The 22,939-nt window shown below is 33.2% G+C and overlaps 15 protein-coding genes across 15 annotated transcripts, besides 4 other annotated features; 9 read left to right on the top strand and 6 right to left on the bottom strand.

Moving 5' to 3' along the window:
• Nucleotides 1-9,467: part of a mobile genetic element that runs on past the window's edge.
• On the top strand, nucleotides 8-466 carry TVAGG3_0748070 (uncharacterized protein; the record flags this gene model as incomplete). Its single annotated transcript, XM_001282623.2, has 1 exon — nucleotides 8-466. The coding sequence occupies one exon, from the start codon at nucleotides 8-10 to the stop codon at nucleotides 464-466; it is 459 nt and encodes a 152-aa protein (XP_001282624.2).
• On the bottom strand, nucleotides 483-902 carry TVAGG3_0748060 (protein of unknown function, DUF4108 family; the record flags this gene model as incomplete). The annotated part of the gene is made up of 1 exon (XM_001282622.2): nucleotides 483-902. The coding sequence occupies one exon, from the start codon at nucleotides 900-902 to the stop codon at nucleotides 483-485; it is 420 nt and encodes a 139-aa protein (XP_001282623.2).
• On the bottom strand, nucleotides 1,272-2,454 carry TVAGG3_0748050 (uncharacterized protein; the record flags this gene model as incomplete). The annotated part of the gene is made up of 1 exon (XM_001291695.2): nucleotides 1,272-2,454. A coding segment is annotated over one exon (1,183 nt), but the record flags the coding sequence as incomplete, so codon positions are not given.
• Nucleotides 3,870-4,289, top strand: TVAGG3_0748040 (uncharacterized protein; the record flags this gene model as incomplete). Its single annotated transcript, XM_051245099.1, has 1 exon — nucleotides 3,870-4,289. One exon carries the CDS (start codon nucleotides 3,870-3,872, stop codon nucleotides 4,287-4,289), a length of 420 nt encoding a protein of 139 aa, XP_051091686.1.
• On the bottom strand, nucleotides 5,190-5,789 carry TVAGG3_0748030 (uncharacterized protein; the record flags this gene model as incomplete). Its single annotated transcript, XM_051245098.1, has 1 exon — nucleotides 5,190-5,789. A coding segment is annotated over one exon (600 nt), but the record flags the coding sequence as incomplete, so codon positions are not given.
• TVAGG3_0748020 (protein of unknown function, DUF4106 family) lies at nucleotides 5,822-6,274 on the bottom strand (the record flags this gene model as incomplete). Its single annotated transcript, XM_051245097.1, has 1 exon — nucleotides 5,822-6,274. The coding sequence occupies one exon, from the start codon at nucleotides 6,272-6,274 to the stop codon at nucleotides 5,822-5,824; it is 453 nt and encodes a 150-aa protein (XP_051091684.1).
• On the bottom strand, nucleotides 7,345-8,550 carry TVAGG3_0748010 (protein of unknown function, DUF4106 family; the record flags this gene model as incomplete). The annotated part of the gene is made up of 1 exon (XM_051245096.1): nucleotides 7,345-8,550. A coding segment is annotated over one exon (1,206 nt), but the record flags the coding sequence as incomplete, so codon positions are not given.
• A 700-nt stretch (nucleotides 9,468-10,167) lies between the features above and the next one.
• Nucleotides 10,168-11,801, top strand: TVAGG3_0747990 (STKc MAK like domain-containing protein; the record flags this gene model as incomplete). Its single annotated transcript, XM_001296860.1, has 1 exon — nucleotides 10,199-11,401. The coding sequence occupies one exon, from the start codon at nucleotides 10,199-10,201 to the stop codon at nucleotides 11,399-11,401; it is 1,203 nt and encodes a 400-aa protein (XP_001296861.1).
• A 187-nt stretch (nucleotides 11,802-11,988) lies between these two features.
• Nucleotides 11,989-13,539: a mobile genetic element.
• Nucleotides 13,540-13,897: 358 nt separating this feature from the next.
• Nucleotides 13,898-17,496: a mobile genetic element.
• Nucleotides 15,598-16,325, top strand: TVAGG3_0747970 (MULE transposase domain-containing protein; the record flags this gene model as incomplete). The annotated part of the gene is made up of 1 exon (XM_051245095.1): nucleotides 15,598-16,325. A coding segment is annotated over one exon (728 nt), but the record flags the coding sequence as incomplete, so codon positions are not given.
• Nucleotides 17,497-17,604: 108 nt separating the features above from the next.
• On the top strand, nucleotides 17,605-18,407 carry TVAGG3_0747950 (phage tail repeat-like family; the record flags this gene model as incomplete). Its single annotated transcript, XM_051245094.1, has 1 exon — nucleotides 17,605-18,407. A coding segment is annotated over one exon (803 nt), but the record flags the coding sequence as incomplete, so codon positions are not given.
• A 155-nt stretch (nucleotides 18,408-18,562) lies between these two features.
• TVAGG3_0747940 (uncharacterized protein) lies at nucleotides 18,563-18,925 on the top strand (the record flags this gene model as incomplete). Its single annotated transcript, XM_051245093.1, has 1 exon — nucleotides 18,563-18,925. The coding sequence occupies one exon, from the start codon at nucleotides 18,563-18,565 to the stop codon at nucleotides 18,923-18,925; it is 363 nt and encodes a 120-aa protein (XP_051091680.1).
• Nucleotides 18,926-18,943: 18 nt separating this feature from the next.
• TVAGG3_0747930 (serine threonine-protein phosphatase family) lies at nucleotides 18,944-19,186 on the top strand (the record flags this gene model as incomplete). Its single annotated transcript, XM_051245092.1, has 1 exon — nucleotides 18,944-19,186. The coding sequence occupies one exon, from the start codon at nucleotides 18,944-18,946 to the stop codon at nucleotides 19,184-19,186; it is 243 nt and encodes an 80-aa protein (XP_051091679.1).
• A 4-nt stretch (nucleotides 19,187-19,190) lies between these two features.
• On the bottom strand, nucleotides 19,191-19,785 carry TVAGG3_0747920 (uncharacterized protein; the record flags this gene model as incomplete). Its single annotated transcript, XM_051245091.1, has 1 exon — nucleotides 19,191-19,784. A coding segment is annotated over one exon (594 nt), but the record flags the coding sequence as incomplete, so codon positions are not given.
• Nucleotides 19,786-20,489: 704 nt separating this feature from the next.
• Nucleotides 20,490-22,939: part of a mobile genetic element that runs on past the window's edge.
• On the top strand, nucleotides 20,847-21,371 carry TVAGG3_0747910 (phage tail repeat-like family; the record flags this gene model as incomplete). The annotated part of the gene is made up of 1 exon (XM_051245090.1): nucleotides 20,847-21,371. The coding sequence occupies one exon, from the start codon at nucleotides 20,847-20,849 to the stop codon at nucleotides 21,369-21,371; it is 525 nt and encodes a 174-aa protein (XP_051091677.1).
• On the top strand, nucleotides 22,767-22,922 carry TVAGG3_0747900 (uncharacterized protein; the record flags this gene model as incomplete). Its single annotated transcript, XM_051245089.1, has 1 exon — nucleotides 22,767-22,922. One exon carries the CDS (start codon nucleotides 22,767-22,769, stop codon nucleotides 22,920-22,922), a length of 156 nt encoding a protein of 51 aa, XP_051091676.1.

Raw genomic sequence — 22,939 nt, 5'->3', positions numbered from 1 at the left:
TTTGAAAATGTCTAGCGATTTCGCTATCTATATTCGAGATAAGCTTTTTGACAGCAAAACATCTGTCGACCATAAAATCTTACATAGTGTAAACAAGAAAGGTGAATTTGTTCTAAAGTTCTGTTTCTGGGAATATGACAAGAACCATAAAACATTAAGCAGAGAAGTCTTTAAGTTTGTCAATGACAGACTTGTTGACAGAGATGACGCCGATTGGAAAGATGAAGTCCAACAAAAGTTCTTAGAATGCAAAGAAGACACATGCGCTGTTCTTGAAGATGAAATAGAAAACAGAATAGAAGAGCTATTAAAGGACAAAGACCTTTTACAAAAATATGGTTCTGAGAAGTTTGACATAACTCCACCAGAGAAGAAGAAGAAGAAGAGAGAAAAGAAAGAAAAGAAAGTAGAAGAAGAGAAGAAAGAGCCAGAGCCAGAGCCAGAGAAAAAGAAATTTGACATGTAAAAATAAAATTTTATTTTTAGAACATTTCTGGGTCAATGTCAATGTTCTCTTCCTCTTTAGGAGCAAACACTGGCTTAGACTCTAAAATCTTTTTACCCAATTTACCTTGAACTTCAACTATCTTAGACTCATAATATTCATAGTCGTCTGCTTTCTTTGGTTCATAAGGTATAACAAGTTTGTATGCTTTGCCTTCTTTAAGGTTTGAAAACCTTCTGTCAAAATTTTCTTTGACTGCTAACAAACCTTCTATGTCTAAGTCTTCAAATTTCGCACCATTTTTAGTCACAATAGCAAACTTAACGGGTTCGATGTTCCAAACTTTGTCATATGTAGACTTTTCAAAATGGTAGAAGTAAACATTCAAATATGTGAATGGGTCTAGTTCTTCTTTAAGTCCTGTCATGTACTTGTTGACTGAAATATATTTCGTCATCTTTTCTATCGGATAAAAAAATATTTTTTTTAAAATTTACTCATAAAAATTATTTCTTTCTATATTTGCCATTCCGAACTTCGAAAAGATGTTTTATACCAGCATAGAATTTTTCTCTAGAGCTTAGTCTTATATCGTTTTCATGACAATATTTTCTATATTCTTCATATAAAGCCTTTTTTTCATACATTTCATAAGGACAATCTAACCAGAATAGCGCATATCTATTTTCGTTATCTTTGACTTCTGTCATGTACTTATTTACTGAGATGAATTTTGTCATCTTTTCTATCGGATAAAAATATTTTTTTAAAATTTACTCATAAAAATTTTTCTTTGTATATACGCCGTTCTGAACATCTAAAAGACTTTTGACATTTGCCAAGAATGTACGTTTAGAAGCTGCCATATAACCATATTCTTGACAATATTGTTTATACGAATCGTACAATGACCTTTCATCTAAACACTCAAAGTCAGTTTCATCTATGAACAGTTCATATACACTCTTGTTTGCTTCTAACAATGTTTGTCTCTCTTCGGTATGTGGAATTTGTCTTGGATTGAACTTAGAAATATCTAATGTCATAAAATATGAGAACAAGTGGTTGTAAAAGTCAGATGTCAAAGTTTCTGCTAAGTCGTCAAAATATTCTGTATCTTGCATATGAGCTTCTGACGTTCTGACAACTACATATCTTCTGTCAGAACTTTCTAACTTCATCGGAACAGCATTGTTTGAAACCATAATGAAGTTTGCAACATTTTCACAAACTCTTTGGTCTTTATATTTTCTTTCAACAACTCCAACTTTGTCTGTTATAAGACTCTTCAAAGCATCTGAGTTCAAAACTTTTGTTGTATCTATACTTTGAAGTTCGTTACATACTATAAGTTTCATATTCTCTATTGAAGAGTTAAATTTACCGCAGATGTTTTCTAAGTTTGTCATATTCGGGTTCGAATAACCTTCTAACAGTTTGCATAAGATATCTGTAAAGAAAGTATTCTTACCTGTTCCTTGTTTTCCAATTATAATGAGAGCAGTTTCATTTTTAGCACTTGGATGTTGTAAGATGTTTGCAAACCAACATAAGATATACTCATAAACCTTTTCGTTTCCATTGCATATAATTTCTTTGACATGGTCTAACCAAGCTTCTATAATATTTTCTTTCCATTCTACTTGTTCGTATTTATATCCAGTGAAGATAGAATAGAAGTTTGGAGAAGGTGTATAAAACTTTATACCACGAACTGAAAAATCTTCTAACTTCGACAATAAGATATCCCAAGCATCTAACATCTTCATTCCAACTTGTACGACTTTTATTTTCTTAAGTTTCTGTCTACATTCTTGTTCTGAAACTATTGTTGCTTTAGGTTTGTTAAAGACAACATCCCATTCTTTCATAACATAACATTCTGGGGCAGAGTCGACATAAATGACTAAACGTTTCAAATTCTCGACTGCTTTGTTATAGTCTCGAAATGGACACATATTTCTGAATGTTTGGAAGTCATAAAAATCTGAAACATCTATTCTGTACATTTTTATAAAAATAAAAAAAATATTTTTTTTATTCTTGAGCTATTTGTTGCATTTGTTGTTCTTGAGCTATTTGTTGTTGAAGTTGTTCTTGTAATACAATACTTTCACCAGTTGCATCTTCCAATTCGAAACTTTCTGCCGTCATTGACAAATACATAGGACATAAAAGTTTTACAGGAACAAAGTTTGCGTCAACTAAGGTTAAGTTTATGTTTGCTAAAGTGTTTGAGTTTACTAAAGCTGAAAACTCTGCATTCGAATGAACAATAGGCAAACCAGCAGAGAAAGTGTTGTTTATACGCATGAGTATCTTTTGGTCATAGTAGTTTCTGTCGACATTCGAATAGCACTTTGAACCTAAGTTTGAAACAATATATAAAATAGGTGTACTTAAAGTCAATGGAACAGACAAACCTTGTATGACACCTTTTCCTGTTATAGGAAACTGTTGGTAGTAAAAACCAGATATAAGTTTTTGTATTATAGCTCATATCGTTTATACTAAACTCAGTCGGACATCCAAACATAATGAACCTGCTTCTAGTTGCAGCACATGTTACATCCGTCCTTAAAGTATTAAATAAGTCAACAAAACCTGTTGGTGGTATATCTGAGTAAGTATCTTCAAAGAAGTATTTTTTACCATTCACAACAACAAAGTCTTCTGGTGTCAAAAGAGCAAAACAGGCTTTAGTCGTCATCGTGTTAAGGTCAGTTTACAATATCGTCCTTGAGGACTTTGTAAGTTTGTTGTTATAGAATTATATGACTCAGGGTTTTAGTCGTATAGTATAAACCACTATGTCTTCTGCCATTTACTTAGCAAGTAAATTTTAATGAAATGTTGTGGTCGTCAAATATTTTTATGACGTCTGGGAAACTATATTTTAAGTTCAACGTTTCACCTCCTTTCATAACGTATATCTTGTCAATGACATTGTATGAAACACCAGCAAGCAATGTCGGGTTCTATTTCTTTGATGTTTATATCGTCTGCCTCTGTCAAAGTTTCAATAGTTCTTTCAAAATTTCATGAGGTGCGATGACATATGAGTTCACTTTTACAGGGTTGTGCTCAACCAAGTTTAACATTATACCCAAAGCCTGACAAATCTTCTCCTGAGTTTTAAGTTTGTCTTTAAGTTGTTGGTAGTCGTTTCGAATATCTGCAACAGAACTTAAGTCTCTGCTAACTTCAGGATATGTTGGTTGTTCTTTTACAGGAACAATTGCTATACCATCTTCGTCTTCGTATGGTTTCCCCACTTCAACATCTCTTTCTTTGACATTGACAACAAACTTTGACTGTTTGTTTGAGTTGGTGAATTTAACTTCACATCTGCCACCGCCATTAAACCTTTTGAAACACTTACGCTTCTATTTTTCGGAAATGACATTTTACTTAGAATAAAAAGATGGACGTATTCGAGTATCTCTTCGAATTGAAGCAGAACAAAGTTTACACACACAAACAATACAAGTTCATTGACAGAGTAGTTCTTTATACAAACAATGGAAAATGTTATAGAATAGCAGTCTTTGCTGAACCAAAATATTTTCATAAAGCAAAGAAAGTTGGTATAACCGAGATGGTGAAAGTTCTTGACGTTGACAAAAATATAACTTCAAAACTTACAGATATTTCTAAAGGAAAGTTTATAATACAATATTATATCAAAACTGGCGTACTGTCAATATTTGACGGAGAGAAGTCAGTTCAAGAACAACTTACTGACCTGCTGCCAAAATCTGCTCGATGGAAGCTGTCGTTATACCAATCTGAGGAGCCCCAGCAGGTTTCATCGAACGAATCTTCAAAAGAGCATCTTCCGTGAAAAGTGCTATTGGTTTTGTAAACTTCTTTGCTTTCAATTCATTTGGACCGTCTCTGTCACCAGTATATTGTATTTGAACTGTACCAACAGTTGAAATACCACCCATAAAGTCTTCTGAGTCAGCAAATGGAATGCCAAGCCAAAAGTTTGAACGGTCTCCATTTGTATATTGAGTTTTTTGACTCCTGTATGAGTCCATACTTTCACATATGGCATAATAGAACTTTGCATTTCAGGGTTAATGGTTGTTGTGAAGTTGTTGTTAAAGTTCATAGCATCTAATGTCAAGTTGTATGACCTCATATCCTCAACTGTAGAATATTCTTCTCTTGGATAGTATTTGCCATCTATGTTTATATGGTATTTAATACCAGGGTTGTAGAAGCAAGAATAGTCATTTATAGTTCGTCTGAACAGTACAAACATAGTATCTGCATGTTTCATTGCAGTTGTTAAAGCAATATCTGTTCTTGCACCTGGGTCAGCACTTTGGTTTCCAACTTCACCTGCAAAGTCTTTGACAGATATTTGGTGTATAGGGAACATAAGTGGAACTGCAATATATTTGGCAGCTAAAGCATTTGAAATATCTGGGTCCAACATATAGACTGCAAGTCTGCTTTCTATTCTCTTGCATTCAAACTTTTTCGCATGTGAACTTAACTGGGTCCCAAGCAGTTCCAGCAGCATTGAAATAATAGTTTACTTCAGTGTTGAGGTTTGAGAAACCAAAGTCTAAGTCAACTTTGTCTTTGCAAAATCGGCGAATGACGTTTGATTTGCTCCCTTTACGTCTGTAAGAGTGAATGGGTCTTGTGTTGGTGCAATGACTAAGTTATTTTTGCTTGGAGTAAGTTCGATAGAAATTTTTCCTGCCCAGTTTGGCAAGTATCTTAAAAACCTGAAGATGAGGAAAGATGACAAAGGAACTCTAAGTTTCAGTTTTACTTTGGTTACTGCTGCTGCAGTTTGTCCAGAAAGGTTAACATAAACTCCTGGAACGTTAGGGTCAAGTCTTCTTATTTTCTCAATAGTTGCATACTGGTCTGTTTGTTCTCTAGCTTGTGGTTGTACTGAGTTTCTCAAAGCGAACCATTCATAGTTTGCCCATGTTACTGTTTGAACTAAGTCAGAGTTAGAATATATCTTATATCCCATGAAAACTTCTGGAGCATATTGGTATCCGACATAGAAAATTCCATTGCAACCTTTCTTGTCAGACAACTTGGCAGAAGGTTTTATTTCAATGTCTTGTTCCACGTATAAGAATGAGTTGTCAATAGAAATAATATGAAACCTGTCGCAAGCAATATCTACTGTTGTTGAAGAACCTTCTCCAAACTCACCTACGTTTCCATAAGAAACAGCAGTTGTATATTCGTAAGTTCCAGGAACTATTTCTGACCTTCTAATGGCATTGTCGCATTCGTTATACCATTCGGAAACATTTCCATTCATAGCATCCAAAACTGTTGGCGTTATATTCTGAGCGGCGTACATTTCATATGAGTAAAAATATAGAATAGTTGGATTTATATGTCATAATAGAACCCACGTGGACCAAGCTTTACTTTCTTCCTGACTGAGTTTTTAACTCTTCTTTTTCCTTCATTGCCCTCTGCTTGAAGTTGTTGCATCTTTGCATTATGTTCATCTAGTATGTTGCAAATTTCCCATGTCCTTTTTGCCTTTTGGCTCTGGTCGCCCATCTCAGGTAACCTATATCCTAGAAAGAGTTTGTCATAGTCTGTATTTGAGTCTTCGCGTATTGTTTGCATGACTCTTTCCTGAGTTTCCGGTTCAAGCTCTTCAAACAGTGCCTGTCCATATGGAATAAGCTCGTTTCCAAATATATGTTTTTGTAGCCATTCTGGTTTTCTTTCCATGTTACCAACTATATCTTTTGTGAATGGGAAAGCTTTTACCCAATCTTTCAGTCTTGCGTCGTTTATTTCTGTAGTTGGTTTTATTTTGTCAAGGAACATGTTTTTCAATACTAACATTTCATTTGGTACTGTCCATTTGAGTTTTCTTAAATATTCATCCCTTCTCGATTCATTGTCTGCAAAGTAAGTTTTTATGACATTTTGTAAACTTTCGTTTGCAAGGTCATGTACAATAGGTTCTCTTCCTTCTCTCCCTAACTTTCTTTCTAAACTCTTCACCAAATATACCATCTCTATGGTTCTGTGTAGTTCTTTGAGATAAATGTTCTAGAACGTCAGGTGTTATATTTCCATCAGCCATGTTCATTTCATACTGGTCCAAAATATCTGCATGTTTCATATCTTTCAATGGCATTAAAGCCGCGCTTAAAATACCAGCTATATCTGTTCACCATTGACTTCCATTGCGTCTACAACTTCTTGGAATTGTGGTTGTAAGTTTATGAACCACCTATCCGATTAGCTTTATGACCCCATCTCATTGTAGTTCCATCGTCTGCAGAAACAAAAGTAGGTTTGTTTCCATCTTGGTTAGGTTCTGAATGAACTTTAAACAATGTTTCATTTCTATATGTTTTCTTGAAATTTAACCTTTTATTTTCACCGAGTTCATCCGAAGATTGAACGTTAAATGCTCGTAAGTAAAAAGGGTTGTTGTATTTGTGTACATTTTCTTTCAGTACTTCCATTCTATGCTGAATATTTTCATCTGGTGTTGGAGTCTTTTGTATGTCGGCAAACATTTTTCGATATTCTTCTACTATGTCAGCCGAATTTTTTTTAGACTCTTGGAAATATTCCATATTCTCCGCATACTCTTGTTGAGGGTCAAGATTTTTCGGCTGTTCCAAATCTTCATCTAGTTCTGTGAAGTTAGTTTCCAAAGGAAGGACTTGTTCGTTTCCTTCAGGCTCTTCTAGCTGTTGTTGCTGAACTATTTCTTCCATGTCTGGTTGTATCTGAACTTCTTCCTGTGGAGTTTCTTGTACCTCATCTGCTGGCATTTCATATATTCCGAGACCGTTTTCAACAATTTCCCTATCTACGTCATCCGCATTCATAAGCTTTTGTTCTTTCGTTCCGTCTCTATTTTTTACGCGTTTCATGACGAAAGTTGAATTGTCATTTAGCTCTGACATCAAATATCTCGGAGTAAATTCATCCATGTCATTTGGATGATATGCTATTAAATCATATCCCTTAGCGAGCTTGTATTTTCCAGGTTTGAGATTATATCCGTTTTGGTGCTGAGCCATAAAGCTAAATAGGTTCGGGTCAGTATTTCCATCCTTGAACTTTCCAATAGCTTCTTTATATCTGTCACTAAAGTCAACAGTATCTGGGAAACCACACTCTTCTTTAAGCATTTTTAAGAATTCTTGGTTTCCTTGTTCTCTACTTCTTTTATGTCCTTGTTCTGTTTGTGGTTGTTGTTGTGCAGGGTTTTGAACTGTTGGTTGTGGAGGTGGCTGTTGTGCTGGATTTTGAACTGTTGGTTGTTGTGTTGGTTGTGGAGGTGGTTGTTGTGTTGGTTTTGGTGCATGCCTGTGTCTGTGTCCATGTGACGATGTAAATGTTTTAGGTAGTCCTGGTGCAGGTGCTTCTCTTGGAGGGTTTGGTGGTATATAAGTTCCACCAGCTGGCACATATGTTCCATCTGCAGCGTAATGTCCTACCTGACTTTTCGTTTTTAAGAAAGCATTTACTAGGTCTGTTTTGGTCTGTTGTAACTCTTTTTCTTGACTTTTCACAACAGTTGCTCTAACGGCGTCATAGGCACTTTGAACTGCCTGTCTCGTTGCTGCATCTGTTATTTTCGTCATATTTTGTGCTACTTCTCTTAACTCGTTGTCGAAACCTTCAGACTTCAGTTTCTTTCCAGATGAGAAGTCGTTCACTTGTTTCACCTTACTATGAAGAGCTTCGAAAGCGTTCTTAAAGTCAGCATTTGTTAAAGCTTCATTTGAACTATCTTCATCCGCTTGTATTTTTGTCCTTATTGACCCTATGAGTTGGGCTGCTTTAGCGTTGGCTTGGGCATCTAACCAGTCATTGTTAGCTTTTATATATTCTGCGCTTTTCATTGCCTTTTGCATAGCCGCGTCGTTATTTTTACTTTCTTGTGCTAAGTTTTCATACTGTACGGTTTGGTTTTGCAACTGTAAAAGTTTTTCTGCCTTTACATTTGCTTCAACTTCTTTTTTATACTCATCGCTATCCATATATGTCTTCAGGGCTTTTTGTTTTATCTCTTCATCTTTCAGTATTTTATATTGAGTAGTATGGTTTTTCAAATTTATGACATCTTGTTCCATTTTTGCTACTTCTGCTGCTTTTTCTGACACTTTTTTCGCATATTCCTCTGTACTTAGTTCTTTCAGTTGTTCTTCTTTCTTCTTTTTCTCTACGTTTAACTCATTGAGTTTCTTTGTGTGTCTGTCATATTCTAGTTTCTTTTCGTTTTCACTTATTTGCTTCTGTATGTCTATGTTTGACTTTTTGACATCTGTTATTTGATTTTTGAGTGAACTCAAATTCATTTGACTTTGAGGGTTATATGCTGTTCCGTCTGCAGCTCCACCATAGCCTGCCATTTTCGCTAAAAGTGCCGCTCTTAAACCTCCACTCTGTGCACCAGTAACTCGGTTTAAAAGCATAGGATTGCTTGACATTTGTTGCAACATAGTGGGGTCATTCAGCATTTGTTGTTGCAACTGTTGTTGTGGTGTTAGTCTTACTATTGGATGTTTCAATGCTCTCTTCCTCTTACGTATATTCTTACGTAGCTTACGTGGCATTTTAAGTGAAGTAAAAAACGGTTTTTGACAGATGTTTATATGACACTTTTTGTTCAGCACAAAAAACTACTCGGTCAAACTGTTGTCAGTTTGGTCATTTACACTCATTACGAAGAAGTCTTGACAAAACATTTTACGAAGAAGTCTTGACAAAACATTTACGAAGAAGTCTTGACAAAACATTTACGAAGAAATCTTGACAAAACATTTACGAAGAAGTCTTGACAAAACATGAAAACATATATAATTTGTGAAAAGCTCCTGGAAGACCTCCGAATAAAAACTTCATTTATGTGGGCTAGAAGGCACGAAGTGCCTGGAAGGTCACCCCAAGAAAAAAAAACTTCATTATACCAATCATCCTCAGGGCTAGAAGGCACGAAGTGCCTGGAAGCCCCACTACCTTTTTTTTTTTTTTTTTTTTTTTTTTTTTTTTGATATGCCTCTAAGATTTTAATAGTTTGGATCATGTTTTACTATAAAGCAATAGAATGTTAGTAAAGTTTGAATTCTCTGATATATATTGATAGCCCCTAGCTACTTGATTTAAAAGGATTTTGAGATAATGAAGACCCAGAACTTTGAGCCTCAAAAATCTATTTGATCTTCATTGAAAAGTCATTATTCTATGAAAAAATAACGTTTATGACTACTATTTAGGACTGATATATTCCCCTTAATTTGGTTTTGAAAAAAAGATGTATTTTTTTCAAAAATTCGCTAGTCTGAAAAGAGGATGTTTGTAAGCGTTATAGTATCTTTCGATTTCAAATTCTTGAAAATTCTCATCCAATGAAATTTTGATCGCATTTCGAAATTTTTACGACGCATGCTGTCATGGTTTGAATAAACTATGGAAATATTATTACTAACTGTTAATTTGAATTATTGTGATGGTTCAAAAAATTGACTTTCTTTTCAAAAAATATTCGTTTTCGGTTTCATTTGAATGAAGTTGAGTTACTTCATCATATATCTAATTTATAGTCTATATATTTCAACAGTCAAATTTTATTGCTTTTCAAGAGCTGATTCAATAATTTCAGGTCCTCATTCAATTAACTTTTTTCGCATTAACGTCATGGATAAATATTAATATATTACCTATAATTAGCAGAATATAATAAGGCCAAACTTTTGAATCCATATCGTCCAGTCAATTTTAATGAAGCACTTCGAAGAAATCAAGGTTTTAGGTGACGGCGCCTTTGGTGTAGTTACTAAATGCCGAAACCTTGATAATGATCAATTTGTTGCTATTAAGAAAATGAAAGCTAAATACAATAGTTTTGAAGAATGTCTTCAAGAAAAAGAAGTTAAGTCATTACGTAAGATCAAACATGAAAACGTCGAGAAGTTATTACAAGTTTTCCGTGAAAATGACCATTTATATCTTGTTTTTGAATTATTAGATGAATCGTTACTCAAAACAATGAGCAAACGCACTCAACCATTCTCAAATGAAAAAGTCCGTTACATCATGGGCCAAATTTTCCCAGGATTAAACATAATTCACAAGCAAGGCTTTTTCCATCGAGACATGAAACCCGACAATTTACTTTGGAGCCAAGATGGAGTTCTAAAGATCGCTGATTTTGGCTTGGCACGCGAAATTCGTAGCCGACCCCCTTATACAGAGTATATTTCCACTCGTTGGTATCGTGCCCCTGAAATTATCCTTCGCCATCCTTTTTATAACTCGCCAGTTGATATATGGGCAGCAGGAGCGATCATGGCTGAGCTTTACATGTTGAAGCCAATTTTCCCTGGTTCATCAGAAACAGATCAAATGTACAAAATCTGTTCAGTGCTAGGCAATCCTACAATGGAGACATGGCCAGATGGTGTTAAGCTTGCCGCTAAGACAGGTTTTAAGATGGGAAATGGTTATCATACTTCATTACAGCAATTGATGCCAAATGCTTCACCAGAAGCTATAGACCTTATGATACAATTGTTACAATTCGATCCATCTAAGCGTCCAAGCGCTAGCCAAGCTCTAACTCATCCATTCTTCAAAGGACCTTCAATTAATCCTCGCCAAAACAACAACGCGCAATCTAACAAGATCACAAGCTCAGAAACAGAGAAACGAATACCAGATAACAAATTCAATTCGGTAAATTACATCTTATCAACTCCTACGGCTCCGGTCATGGCAAATCCGAAATTAAATACTGGAGGATTCAGAGCCAACAAAGATACACCGGAAATTCAAAAACATACGGGCGGATACCTTAAAAGTAACATATTAAAAGGTTTAGGACCAAGACAGACACCATCGTCACTGGCAGCACAAGGCAATAGCTTTGGCGGTAATACTATACTGAATTCTCTTAATGACGACTTATTTGACGATATTTTCTAATTTTATCTACTGTTGATTTGTTTGTTTTCTCTTTGTTTATAAATGTTTTGTTTTGTAAGCTAAAACCTAACAATTTTCCTTAATTTTGGACTATTAAATCAGTATTTGCCTTACTTATACTGAAAATGAAAGGTTTTGTGGTGCATTTATGACTTTATACCTCAATGTCTTTCATTCTCAACAGAAATCCACAAAATTTAAGTTAATCTTTTGAAATTCAGGCAAGGTTTGGATTTTTTTTCTATGTTTAGTTAGAAGTTTCATGGTGATGATTCGACATCAGCATGCAGCAACTCTCAATTTTTGAATTTGTATCAAATTATTGTTGGGGCATTTTCTTAGGAGAGGGTAAATTTGAATACCATTCAAAAGTAAAAATTCACAATTTGTTCGATTTGGACATATAATCTATTATTATATATAATTTAATTAAGAAAAAAAATAAAATGACCTGCATATATTAATTATTTAGATTGCAAGATTCAAAAAAGCTATTAAAATTAGGGACTAAATAAATAGCGAATTGATTCATATGGATTTATGTAATTGTGAACATTAAAAGAGTTTATTTATTGATCTAATAAAAAGGTAAAAAAGGGGGTTGGCGTCCTAAGGCGTCCTAGTGTAAATTTCTCAAAATTGTGATATTTACATCACATTTTTGAGAGGTTTATGGGCGTCCTAAGGGAAAATTGAATAGCTAGGGCGTCCCGAATTTTCATTCTAAGATTTAAATATATTATATACTTAAGTATAATACAAGCAATATAAAAATTAAATTTTTATTATGTTAACTTATAAGAAATTTTTTTGAATTATCGTTGATTTATTGTAATCTTTCCAGGCTATACTTTTGAAATCAACTTTACCTGTCATACGCATTAATGTAGTAGATGTCCAGGTGTAGCTATTATATCCCAGCAACATTGGTATTTTATCATTGTAAGATATCAAAATGAAGCGTTTTTTCAGATATAATTTTTCGTAAATTTTTCAAAAATAAGATGGTAAAAAAGCCTCGACTTGCTCGAAAAATAACAATTTTTTTACTTGTAAAAATAACCCTTTTACAGCATGGGCAGCTATTCAATCACTATTTCTTTTTCTAAAAGTATATTTTTCAAAAAAAATTAAGATCAAATTCGACAATTTCTTGATGAAAGCAAAAATATTACACATACTTCTAGATGCATGGGATAAAATATGCAATTATTCAATCAATTCGCATGATTTGAAAAAAAAATCTAAATTTGATAAAAATGTAGAAATTTTTTATTTTTAACTTGAGATTCGATTTTTTGATCCAATTTGTGAATTTTTTTTGATCGGAATTTCAATTAATTTGTTGATCAAAAATGACCTCACAATGTTTGATCATAAGTGAAGTCATCTTCATGGGTATTTAGAAATTCCAAGAGAAATTGCTTATTTCTCGCAGATGTAATATCTGAGAAAATCGAATTTAAATATTCATAGAAACCCAAATCATTCTCCGGTTCGAATAATTCATCTGTTGCTTTTTCTGTTTTTTCTATGAATTTTAATAATTTGATTAATAAATCTTCATCAGGAAGAATTATTGCTGCATTTGTGATAAAATTCCATATTGATGTAATATAGCAATAATTACATTTATAAAATGTAATTTTATCCAAAATTTTTTGGCAAATTCGCATAATAGCATTAATATTTGAAGCTGAGATTAAACCTGTGATTACTTCTGTAACTTTTGGAAAATCATCGCAATTTAATATCTCTTTATATTGAATTGAGAAATAGAAAAAAATCAAATGGATTCATTTCTTCAATTTCAAGGAGATTGTAAAAATTGATAGAAGTGTTATTGCAACAAATTGTATTTGCAGTAAAAAATATCATTTGCTCGATTCCATTTTTGGAATAAATTTGCTGGAACAATGTTAAATTAAAACAGTTGCTTAATTTTTCTTCATTGTTTTCATAAAAAAGTAACAAGTTTGCAACTGAAATTTCAAAATTTTGATAATTGCCAGTTATTTCAGTAAATATATATATTTGCTTTTCTTCATCTAAAAATGGCAAATATTGATTTGCAATATTAACTAAAGTTTGGGATAAATTGTTCCAGTTTGATTTTACAATTTGTGAGCAGAGTAGGTGCCAAAAGTGCTTACTCTTAAACAACCGTCGGATTTCCGGGTGAAATCGTGACACACTTTCGTCTTTCGTAGGCGGTGGTGGTTGTTACAAAAGGTAACTTCGAATGTAGCGTGAAATCTGCAAAAAAAATTCTGAAATTTGAATGGATAACACAAAAATTGAATAGTTTACGTCAATAAAAAAGAGAAAAATGAAGCCAATGTGTCTCGAACCTAGGACTTAGAGCAGCAATCCCACTGTTTATCACATTACACTACATGCATCTCTCACCTCAGTGAATGAGATCAACTATATGATAACTTTTTCCCCATTATATTCTTGTGGAAAAGTGACAAATAGCAACTTTGACCCTCTCTCTTTGTGAGCACATTATGTAATATGTAAATTTATCCGCTTTGTAGGAATTTAAAATTGTTTGTTGTTCTGTTTCAGTTAAATTACTGAATTTTTCAAGATTAATATTGTGATAAAAAATAGAATCCTTGAAACATTCTGATATCTTTTCAATGTTTAAAACGGATGCTAAAAAATGTAAAAGAACTTCATCAGTCACTGTGATTTTTTTGAAAAATTTATCCCAATTCAAGCATCCAATTGATCTTTCTGTCATTGTACTTATGCATTGATAAAGTTGATTTAATGAATCCGAAGAATAATCATTATGCTTGACTAGTTGAGTTAGTTGATACAGACTGTCGTCAGCCATTTTAAAAAAATGAATAAAATTGTATAGTAAATTATATTTGTGAAATTTGTGACGCTACATTCAATCTAAGACCAATATCTCAAAGAATTACTCATTTAAGTATTACTTTTCATTGTTTTTTAAAAAATATCTTTGCTTATTTGTTCACTTTTTTGACATTTATTATATGCTTTTTATCATATTTCCGATGATATGAATATATATTCTATATAAGAATGACGCTACATTCAATCTAAGACCAATATCTCAAAGAATTCCTCATTTAAGTATTACTTTTCATTTTTGATTCAATTTTCGAACGGTTTTCGTAAATTTTGCATCATTTCATTTTTTAATGGGAAAATCATCTATATTTAATCAAAAAAGAGCAAACTTTACAGACGAAAATAAAATATTTATCAGGGAACAATCTGATAAATACCAAAAATCAACATCGAGAGATGAAAAAACGAATATAATCAAACAAGTTCTTCAATATTTTAATATTAAATACGCCGAAAATGAATCTAAAGCTGTCAGAAGATATTTTAGTTATATTGCAGTTAAAAATATTCCCGCAGTTACTGGAAAATATCCTGATACAATTGTTCGCAAAGATATGCTTTATTCGCATGATCATACAAATATTATTAATTCAAATAATATTGAACGTTACTACCGTTGCATCGATCATTCTTGTCAAGCACGTTATTTAGTTAAAATTGAGAACAGTTCAGTTTCCGAAGATTTACAAAAGGAACATATACCCGAATGCAGACAATTTAAAAAGTTACAAAATGAAAAAAATGATCTTCATAAATCAATGACTCTGACAGAAATATACAATAAGGCAATGGCAAAATTTTCTGAAGACAACGGCACTTTTCAGCAGATTAAAAAATTTATGACAGAACTTGCTGTTGGTACTGATGAAAACCCATTAATTAAAGATTCATTGGTCAGGGAAGTTTATAATAAGTCCAGAAAATTTTCTGTTGGAGAAAAAATTACAGACGATGAAATTGCTAATTTTTGTTTAATAAATGGCGAGCAGTTTTTCATTGGCCATGATTTTCAAGCAAATTGTGAGACGATGTTTTTTGGTTTTGAGAAGGCAATTCAATTTGCAAAAGAAGCCACAGATTTATTTTGCGATGGAACTTTTAAAATTACACCAAAACATTTTCAAAAAGGACAGATGCTAACAATTATGATTTGTGAACCTTCAACAAATCAATATCTACCACTTTTATTTATATTCATGAAAAACCGCACATTTGAATCTTATAAGAAGGCATTTGAATATATTTTTACTGTCAAGGGTATTCAATTTTCAAAGCTAATTCAAATTCATTGTGATTTTGAAAAGGGAATGATAGAGGCACTTCAACAAATTTTCCCTAAAGTCCGTATAATTGGATGCCTATTTCATTTCAAACAAGCTTTACACAGGAAACTTGTAGCACTTTATACAAAAAATTTCAATACTTTACAAAATTCTTTATTTAAGCTATATTCTATTACTCCATTCATGTCTCATGAAGAATTTGTACTTACAATGCATATAATTAATCAAAATAAAGTTGATTCGATCAAAGATTATATTGATTATTTCAACAAAGTTTGGTTGCCGCACTACAATTTAATATCTCAATATAATAATGCAACTGCAATATTCACTAATGATTGCCTCGAGAGTATGCATTCAGAATTTTCTTCGTTAAAACATCCAAACATTTATGAAGCTATTAAGAAGATATCTCAAATCCAATTAGATAAATATAACGCCATCAAAAATAACCAGAAGATCGAGCGCCATATAAAAACCGTTATCACTGATAGCTACAAAAATTATATTCTTGACTGCTTTCAAAAAGAACTTGAGAAAACAATTTTTTCTATCAAACAATACAACGTAAGTGATCTTTCTTTGGCTCAGAACGAGATTTCTCCATATGGTTCCATAGAATCGAGTTCATTGTTCGAAAATATTCCAGTTCATGATGCAGATATACTCAAATCGATCGATCTAACAGATAAAGATACAATGATCACTAAGTTTATTAATGAAAAAAGAGAAAAAATTATGGCATTATTTAATGAAACATTAAATCATCCAGATTTTTAATTCATCCCCTCCAATTCAAACTAATTTTGAGCAAGCCGATACAAATCAAGGTTCAGATGCTCCAATTCGCTCCGAAAATTCAAATATTGCAGACTCTACAGATTTAGAACCAGAAAATCAAAACCATCCTTCTACAAATCAAATGTCTAGTAATCTAGAACATAAGCTGGACCTTCTTGATCATATTGAAAAACAATTATCGAAAATGCGCTCGTTATTGGGAATTCTTCCTACTACAAATGCTATTGTTGGGCCGTCAAAACAAGTTTCAGTTAATAGCAAGCAAAATTCTGAAAAAAATAAAAAATCTTCCATAACAACAAAATCAAACAATAAAAAACAAAATTCATCCGACAATCCTCCTAAACGTAAAGCTCCTATTTCGGAAAGGATTCTCAGCGATAATAACTTATATTTTCAAGTTCATCGAAAGAGATCGAAAAGCAAACGTTCCACATCTACAGAGAAAAAGAATTGATATATGAAGTCTAATTCCTTTTATAACTACTATATTTTTATTCTTATGACTAAAAAATAATATATTATTTAACAATTTTCATTTTTTTCTTTTAACAATTTCGTTTTATTTCCATTTATTGTTAAATGATTTTTAGCATACACCTTTCTTTGTTCATCTTCTAAATACAATTTATTTTTTCTTAGATATAATTCTATTCATTCAATTCGATCGTCATTTTTCAGTACATGATCGTAATTTTCAATTATTGATCGCGATTTTACTTCAGAATTTGTTCGCAATATTGCTTATCAAACTTATATCTCTATTCTCTCATTTCTGTTTAGTCAATATCATTACACTCCTATTGTCTAATAACATGCTATTAATTTTCTTAAAATTAAAAAAAAAAATATCAACTTTTAAAAACAGAAACTTAACATCCGTAGGTCAATGGATTTTGATGTGAGATACATTTAATCTGTTTTTCTTTTTTTATTTTAAATAATTGAATATTTATAGTTGTTATGGGTCTTACATCATGTAAAACGAATTTTCTTAAAGTAAATTTACTTTTTCTTCAATCTTTCTTACATATTTATTAAAAAAAATTATCCAAAAAAAGATGTTTTAGAATGAAAAAAAATAGAAAAATCTTCATTTATAGTCTTTCTTGAATGTATACGAAAAAAAAAAAAAAAAAGTAATGGGGCCTCCAGGCACTTCGTGCCCTCTAGCCCCAGTCACTTTTCTGTCACTTTTCAGGTAAAAACATTTTTTATTATATATATAAAATGAATTTTACAAAACCACCGTTACCCTTCTTTGGAAATAAGAGTAGATGTAAAGATATTCTATTGAGAGAACTTAAGAAACTACCGAATGGTCTAACATTTGTAGATTTGTTCGGTGGAAGTTTCTATATATCCCATCTGTGCCATACAATATTTCCTGACTCAAAGATTATATGCAATGACTTCGACAACTATATGAACCGTCTCAAACATATACCAGACACAAACAAAATATTGAAAGAGTTAAAAGAAAAGATACCTATAGGTAAGATGGAAAGTATACCATTAGATAAGAAAGATATTGTGAGAGAGGTTTTGAAAAAAGCAGAGTATATTGACTGGGATAGTATATCTGCTAGACTATTATATAGTGGTTCTATAAGAGTTCATGACATTGAAACACTTATGTCAAAAGTTTTATATCTTAACTATACAAAGGTTTTCAAAGAGGACATAGAAAAATATACTGAGGGTATAGAGTTTGTGAGATGTCATTGGACAGAGTTGTATGAAAAATATAAAAACAAGGAAAATGTTTTCTTTATAGTAGACCCGCCGTTCTATAACACATACGATTTTCAATACCAAGTAGACTGGACTTTGAGAGACTCTTTAGAAACTTTAGACGTTTTACATAACTGTCCATGCTTTTACTTTACATCCGATAAAAGTGGTTTGGAAACCGTTATGAGATGGCTAGAGGACATACATGACTATGAGTTTAGATATGACAAGATAGAATATGAGAGAGGTCCTATAAACCGGAGAAAGTGTCACAACAAAGAAATTTTATTGGTAGGTAAATGTGGTTTGAAATAGGACTACTTGTTTTAGGTTTTTTCCATTGTGTCATCTATTTCTTTGACGTGGCAGAAAGATACAGAGAATATGAAGATGAACCAATGCCAGCAAATGTTCAGTATATGTACTCGTAAGAGATATTTTTATCTAATATTAAATGGACGCACAGAACTTAGCAAATGCACAGCAACCTGGACAACCAAACCCAGAGAATATTCCAAATGAAGTTAGAATACAAACTGCAATGGCAAACTATGGTCAAGTGCCAACAGATGTACAAATGCAAACTGCCATGTCAAATGACGCTGCGTTAGGTTTGCCACCATGGTATGCAAATATGAGATGGAAAGAGTTTTATACAAACCCTGAAGTGGGATATAAACAACTCTATGCAGATGACGCGAACACAGGAGTTGACCCAGAGTATGTTTTCTACCAGAGGAGAAATAGAATGTATGAGCTCCAGTTAAAGAATGCTATGGAACTCAGAAGGAAACGTAAGAGACTAGGTGGACATTAGATTTTTACATATAGTAAAATGGGTTTCTTTGGAAGAATAGGAAACTTCTTTCGAAATGTTGGAAGAGGTATATGGAATGGAATAAAATCTGTCGGAAGAGGAATTTGGAACGGTGTCAAAAATATTGGTAAAAGAGTAGGTCAGTTCGTTGGTATTATACCTAAAGACCCTGAACCAGAAGAACAAGCTCCTGTTATACAACAGCCTGAACCTGCACCACAGTCAAGTTGGCAACCAAATCCAACACCTCAACCGTATTAAAAAATTATATTTTTACCGTTCGATAGTAGTTGTATATGAAACTAAGTTCTAAGTAAAACGCATGGTATAATGGAACTATTCTCTTTCTTCCATCTGTTGTAAACCATACTTGAAAGTCTGAAATACTTCCACTTGGTGGTTCATATAGCTTTGTAGGTTTTTCGTAAAAGTCATTTGCCAAGCATAAAAAAGAGTTTTGTGCACCAGAAAATGAAGCATGAACTATAATAGCGTCTGAGTCGAAAACATTTTCATATGTTCCATTAGGGTTTTCGACTTCATAAAAGTCCGGGTGTACTGGATATTCTGCAGGCTGATTTAACATCCTCAAAAATCTATACCATGCCAAGTTGTTATATTTTGTAGAAATATAAACGTTTTCTCCAAGGTCTTCTATTTTATTGAATTTAACAGTTGCATTTTTCCTGTCATATATAATATCGAGATGGTACTCTCCCTCGTCAATGTTATACTGGTTTGCATATTCGAGATAGATATCGTTTATTTTTTCTTGAAAAGCTTGAAGAGTTGTTTCTAAGTTTACAAGCAAATTCACTTGTAAAAGTTTTCCCTGTTCAAATTTCTCATACGTACGTTTTTCTTTGTTATAGTATCGAACTTCAAAACCGACCGTAAATGGGAAACCATGTATGGCTTCTGAAATGAACTTCATTCTACGAAAGCCAATAGCTTTTGTGACGGATGGGTCTCTTAGCCATCTTAACGGGTAGTCAAAACGATAGCCTTCATGCTTTACGGTCTCTGTCTCAAACTTTTGACCGACATTCGTAAAAAGTTCATCTAATGGTTTAGTTGTAGCAACTCTAGAAGTTTCTTTTTCTATTGGAAGCATATTTTATCTAGAATAAAAATGTCAAATGAAACAGCGTCTATGAGAGAAATACAACACAACCGACAACTCATTATACAAGCTCTAAATAAGAACACAACAAACTTTTCAAACTATTCTAAGATATCTGAGTCATTGAAAGAAGGAAGCTTAAAACTGACATTAAACCCAATGACAGATGAGTTTCTGTTTCAAGACAACAAGAACCATACTGTTTGTATAAATCCAACAAAAGGAACCTTAAACGAGAAACCTATAGATGAACTTCTTTTGAAAGCAGATGTTGACAACAAAGCTGACAAAGAGTATGTAGACGATGCAATAGCAAAAGAAGAAGAAAGAGCTAACAAAGCTTATGCAACGAAAGAACATACTCATCCTGAACTAGCGGACAAAACATATGTTGACAATAAAATGTCAAGTGAAGTGACAAGAGCTGACAAAGAATATTCTAAAAAGACTCATACACATTCTATATCTGATATTACAAACTTACAAGAAACCTTAAACAGGAAAAGTGACGTTGGACATACACATTCTATATCTGATATTACAAACTTACAAGAAACCTTAAACAGGAAAAGTGACGTTGGACATACACATTCTATATCTGATATTACAAACTTACAAGAAACCTTAAACAGGAAAAGTGACGTTGGACATACACATAACTTCTTCTCAACTGTTGGTATAGAAAGTATTTTAGGAACGATTGAAGAAACTGGTGGGGGTGGATTATATTTTAAACCTCCTAACTTTCCACAAGGTTTAACATCGGATAAAGACATTAGATGTAGAAATGTCTATGTCATGGAGGATGAAAAAAAAGTTAAATTCACTGCTCAAGATTTATATGACAAGAAAGCTGACAAAACAGAGCTTCAAACATTAAAGACAGAAATACTTCAAACACTATATCCTATAGGTTCTATTTATACGTCAATGAACTCTACCAGACCAGAAGTAGTACTTGGTTTTGGAACTTGGACTCAAATAGTCGACAGGTTTTTGTATTGTGCAAACTCTTCAAAGGAAACAGGTGGAAGTAAAACGATTTCAGGTGAAAACTTACCTGCACACAGTCACTACGTAGATTTAAGTACATCTCAAGCAGGTTGGCATAAGCATAGATATTGGGATTGGTCAGCAATGACAAAAGGTAAAGGATATGATGTTAAAGACAACGTTAAGTTTGCTATAGATTGTTACTGGAGTAACACTGAGGGAGGAGGAAACCATACACATCGCGTTTTAGGGTATACACAAGCAACGGGACAAAGTAAAGACTACATGCCACCTTACATGACAGTTTACGCATGGTATAGAATTGCTTAGTCGTCATTTTCAACTTCTTTAGCATATTCGTCAGGAGTTGTCTTATATTTGTTAGGAACTGTCTTTGAAAGTATACCACCTTGAACTTTGACAAGTTTGAAACGAGGTCTGACAATAGTCGTTTTATCTTCTGCTTGCAGTCTGTACATTTTGCCATGTTTGCCTAAAACTTCATAATATTCTCTTGTATACTTTCTTCTATTTTTACGAACACGAATGTGAGTACCTGTCGGGTACTTGTTGTTGTCATAGTCAATAGTATTTTCATATGGGTCGCGTTTAGGTATTTCTATTTTTACTTTGTCTCCTTTCTGAAGTTTGAAGCCCGGCATTCTTTCTTGTTTGTCTCTTTTGACTAAATTGTTAAATATATAGTCTTTCTCTAAGTCAGGGTTGTTTTTCATTTCTTCGGGGAATGGTTTCCCAAACCTTTTTGTTTACGGCTATTGTAAATATTTAAAACTTGTCTCATCTTTGCCATGGAGAAATGTCTGTACTTGTCGTCATATGACATTTTCATCTACCTCACCACCTTGTGGTTGGTTTAAGTCTCTTAACATTTTTATACAACCGTCAATGACACAAGAGCAGAATGGTTTTGGTCGACAATGAAATATTGGTTTACATTTTTTTGAACGCAGATAGTTTTTAATATCGTCTGATTGAAAGAACTTTTCACAGTCAGATGTCAGTTTTGTTGTGGATGGTATTGTCAACGAAATATTGTCAAAGCAGTTTTCACATCTAAAATATTTTTGGACCATAATGGTATGGCTTCACAGTATCTTGTGTTTTGACCAACAAATATTAGCCAGTATGGTGGTCCATCTTCTCTATACCTCGGAATGTTTTCCAAGATATCCATAAACCAAGCATTTGGTGTTGAACTAAAGATTTTTACCATGAGTGCTTTCTTTGTCGCTTTAGAAACATAGGGGTCCTTGTTTGGATTCGTCATTTTTTAACCCATAAGAAATGGGTTTATTTGGCGCGTTAGCAGGAGTCGCATCTAGATTTTTACCCGCAGTGGGAACAATAGCAGAGGTGTATTTGGAGTTGGAAGGAAGATTTTGAGTACATTAGGTATACTTAAAGAGAAAGCACAACCTATTATACAAACTGTACAGAAAGGTTGGGATGTAGCACGAGATGCAGCAAATCTTATTCCAAATCCTGAAACAAGAGGAAAAGTTCAAGGATGGATGGACAATGTAGGAAGACAAGCAGGAAAACTACTTAACAAAGCAAATGACTACTATAACCAAGCAGGACACTATATGGACCAAGGTGAAAGATTCTTTAACAGAGGATATAACCATGCACAACAGTGGGTAAACAACAACCAACCTCAACCGCCTCAAACGTGGGGAATGTAAAGTTTTTTACTGAGATGAAATGAACAATACAGCTTTGAGACAAATGGGCTCAAGATGGATTTGTCGACTTCCAGCAGTTACACAACCACGTGTTTGTCAAGTTCTTCCTATACCTCAGGAAGTTTTAGACCGACTTAAAAAACAACAACAACCAGTTGAAAACAAACCAAACTAAAATTTTTTACTGAGATG

Source organism: Trichomonas vaginalis, chromosome III (genome assembly GCF_026262505.1).
Source record: "Trichomonas vaginalis G3 chromosome III, whole genome shotgun sequence".
NCBI classification, from domain to species: domain Eukaryota; phylum Parabasalia; order Trichomonadida; family Trichomonadidae; genus Trichomonas; species Trichomonas vaginalis.
This window is presented reverse-complemented; position numbering and strand designations above follow the sequence as displayed.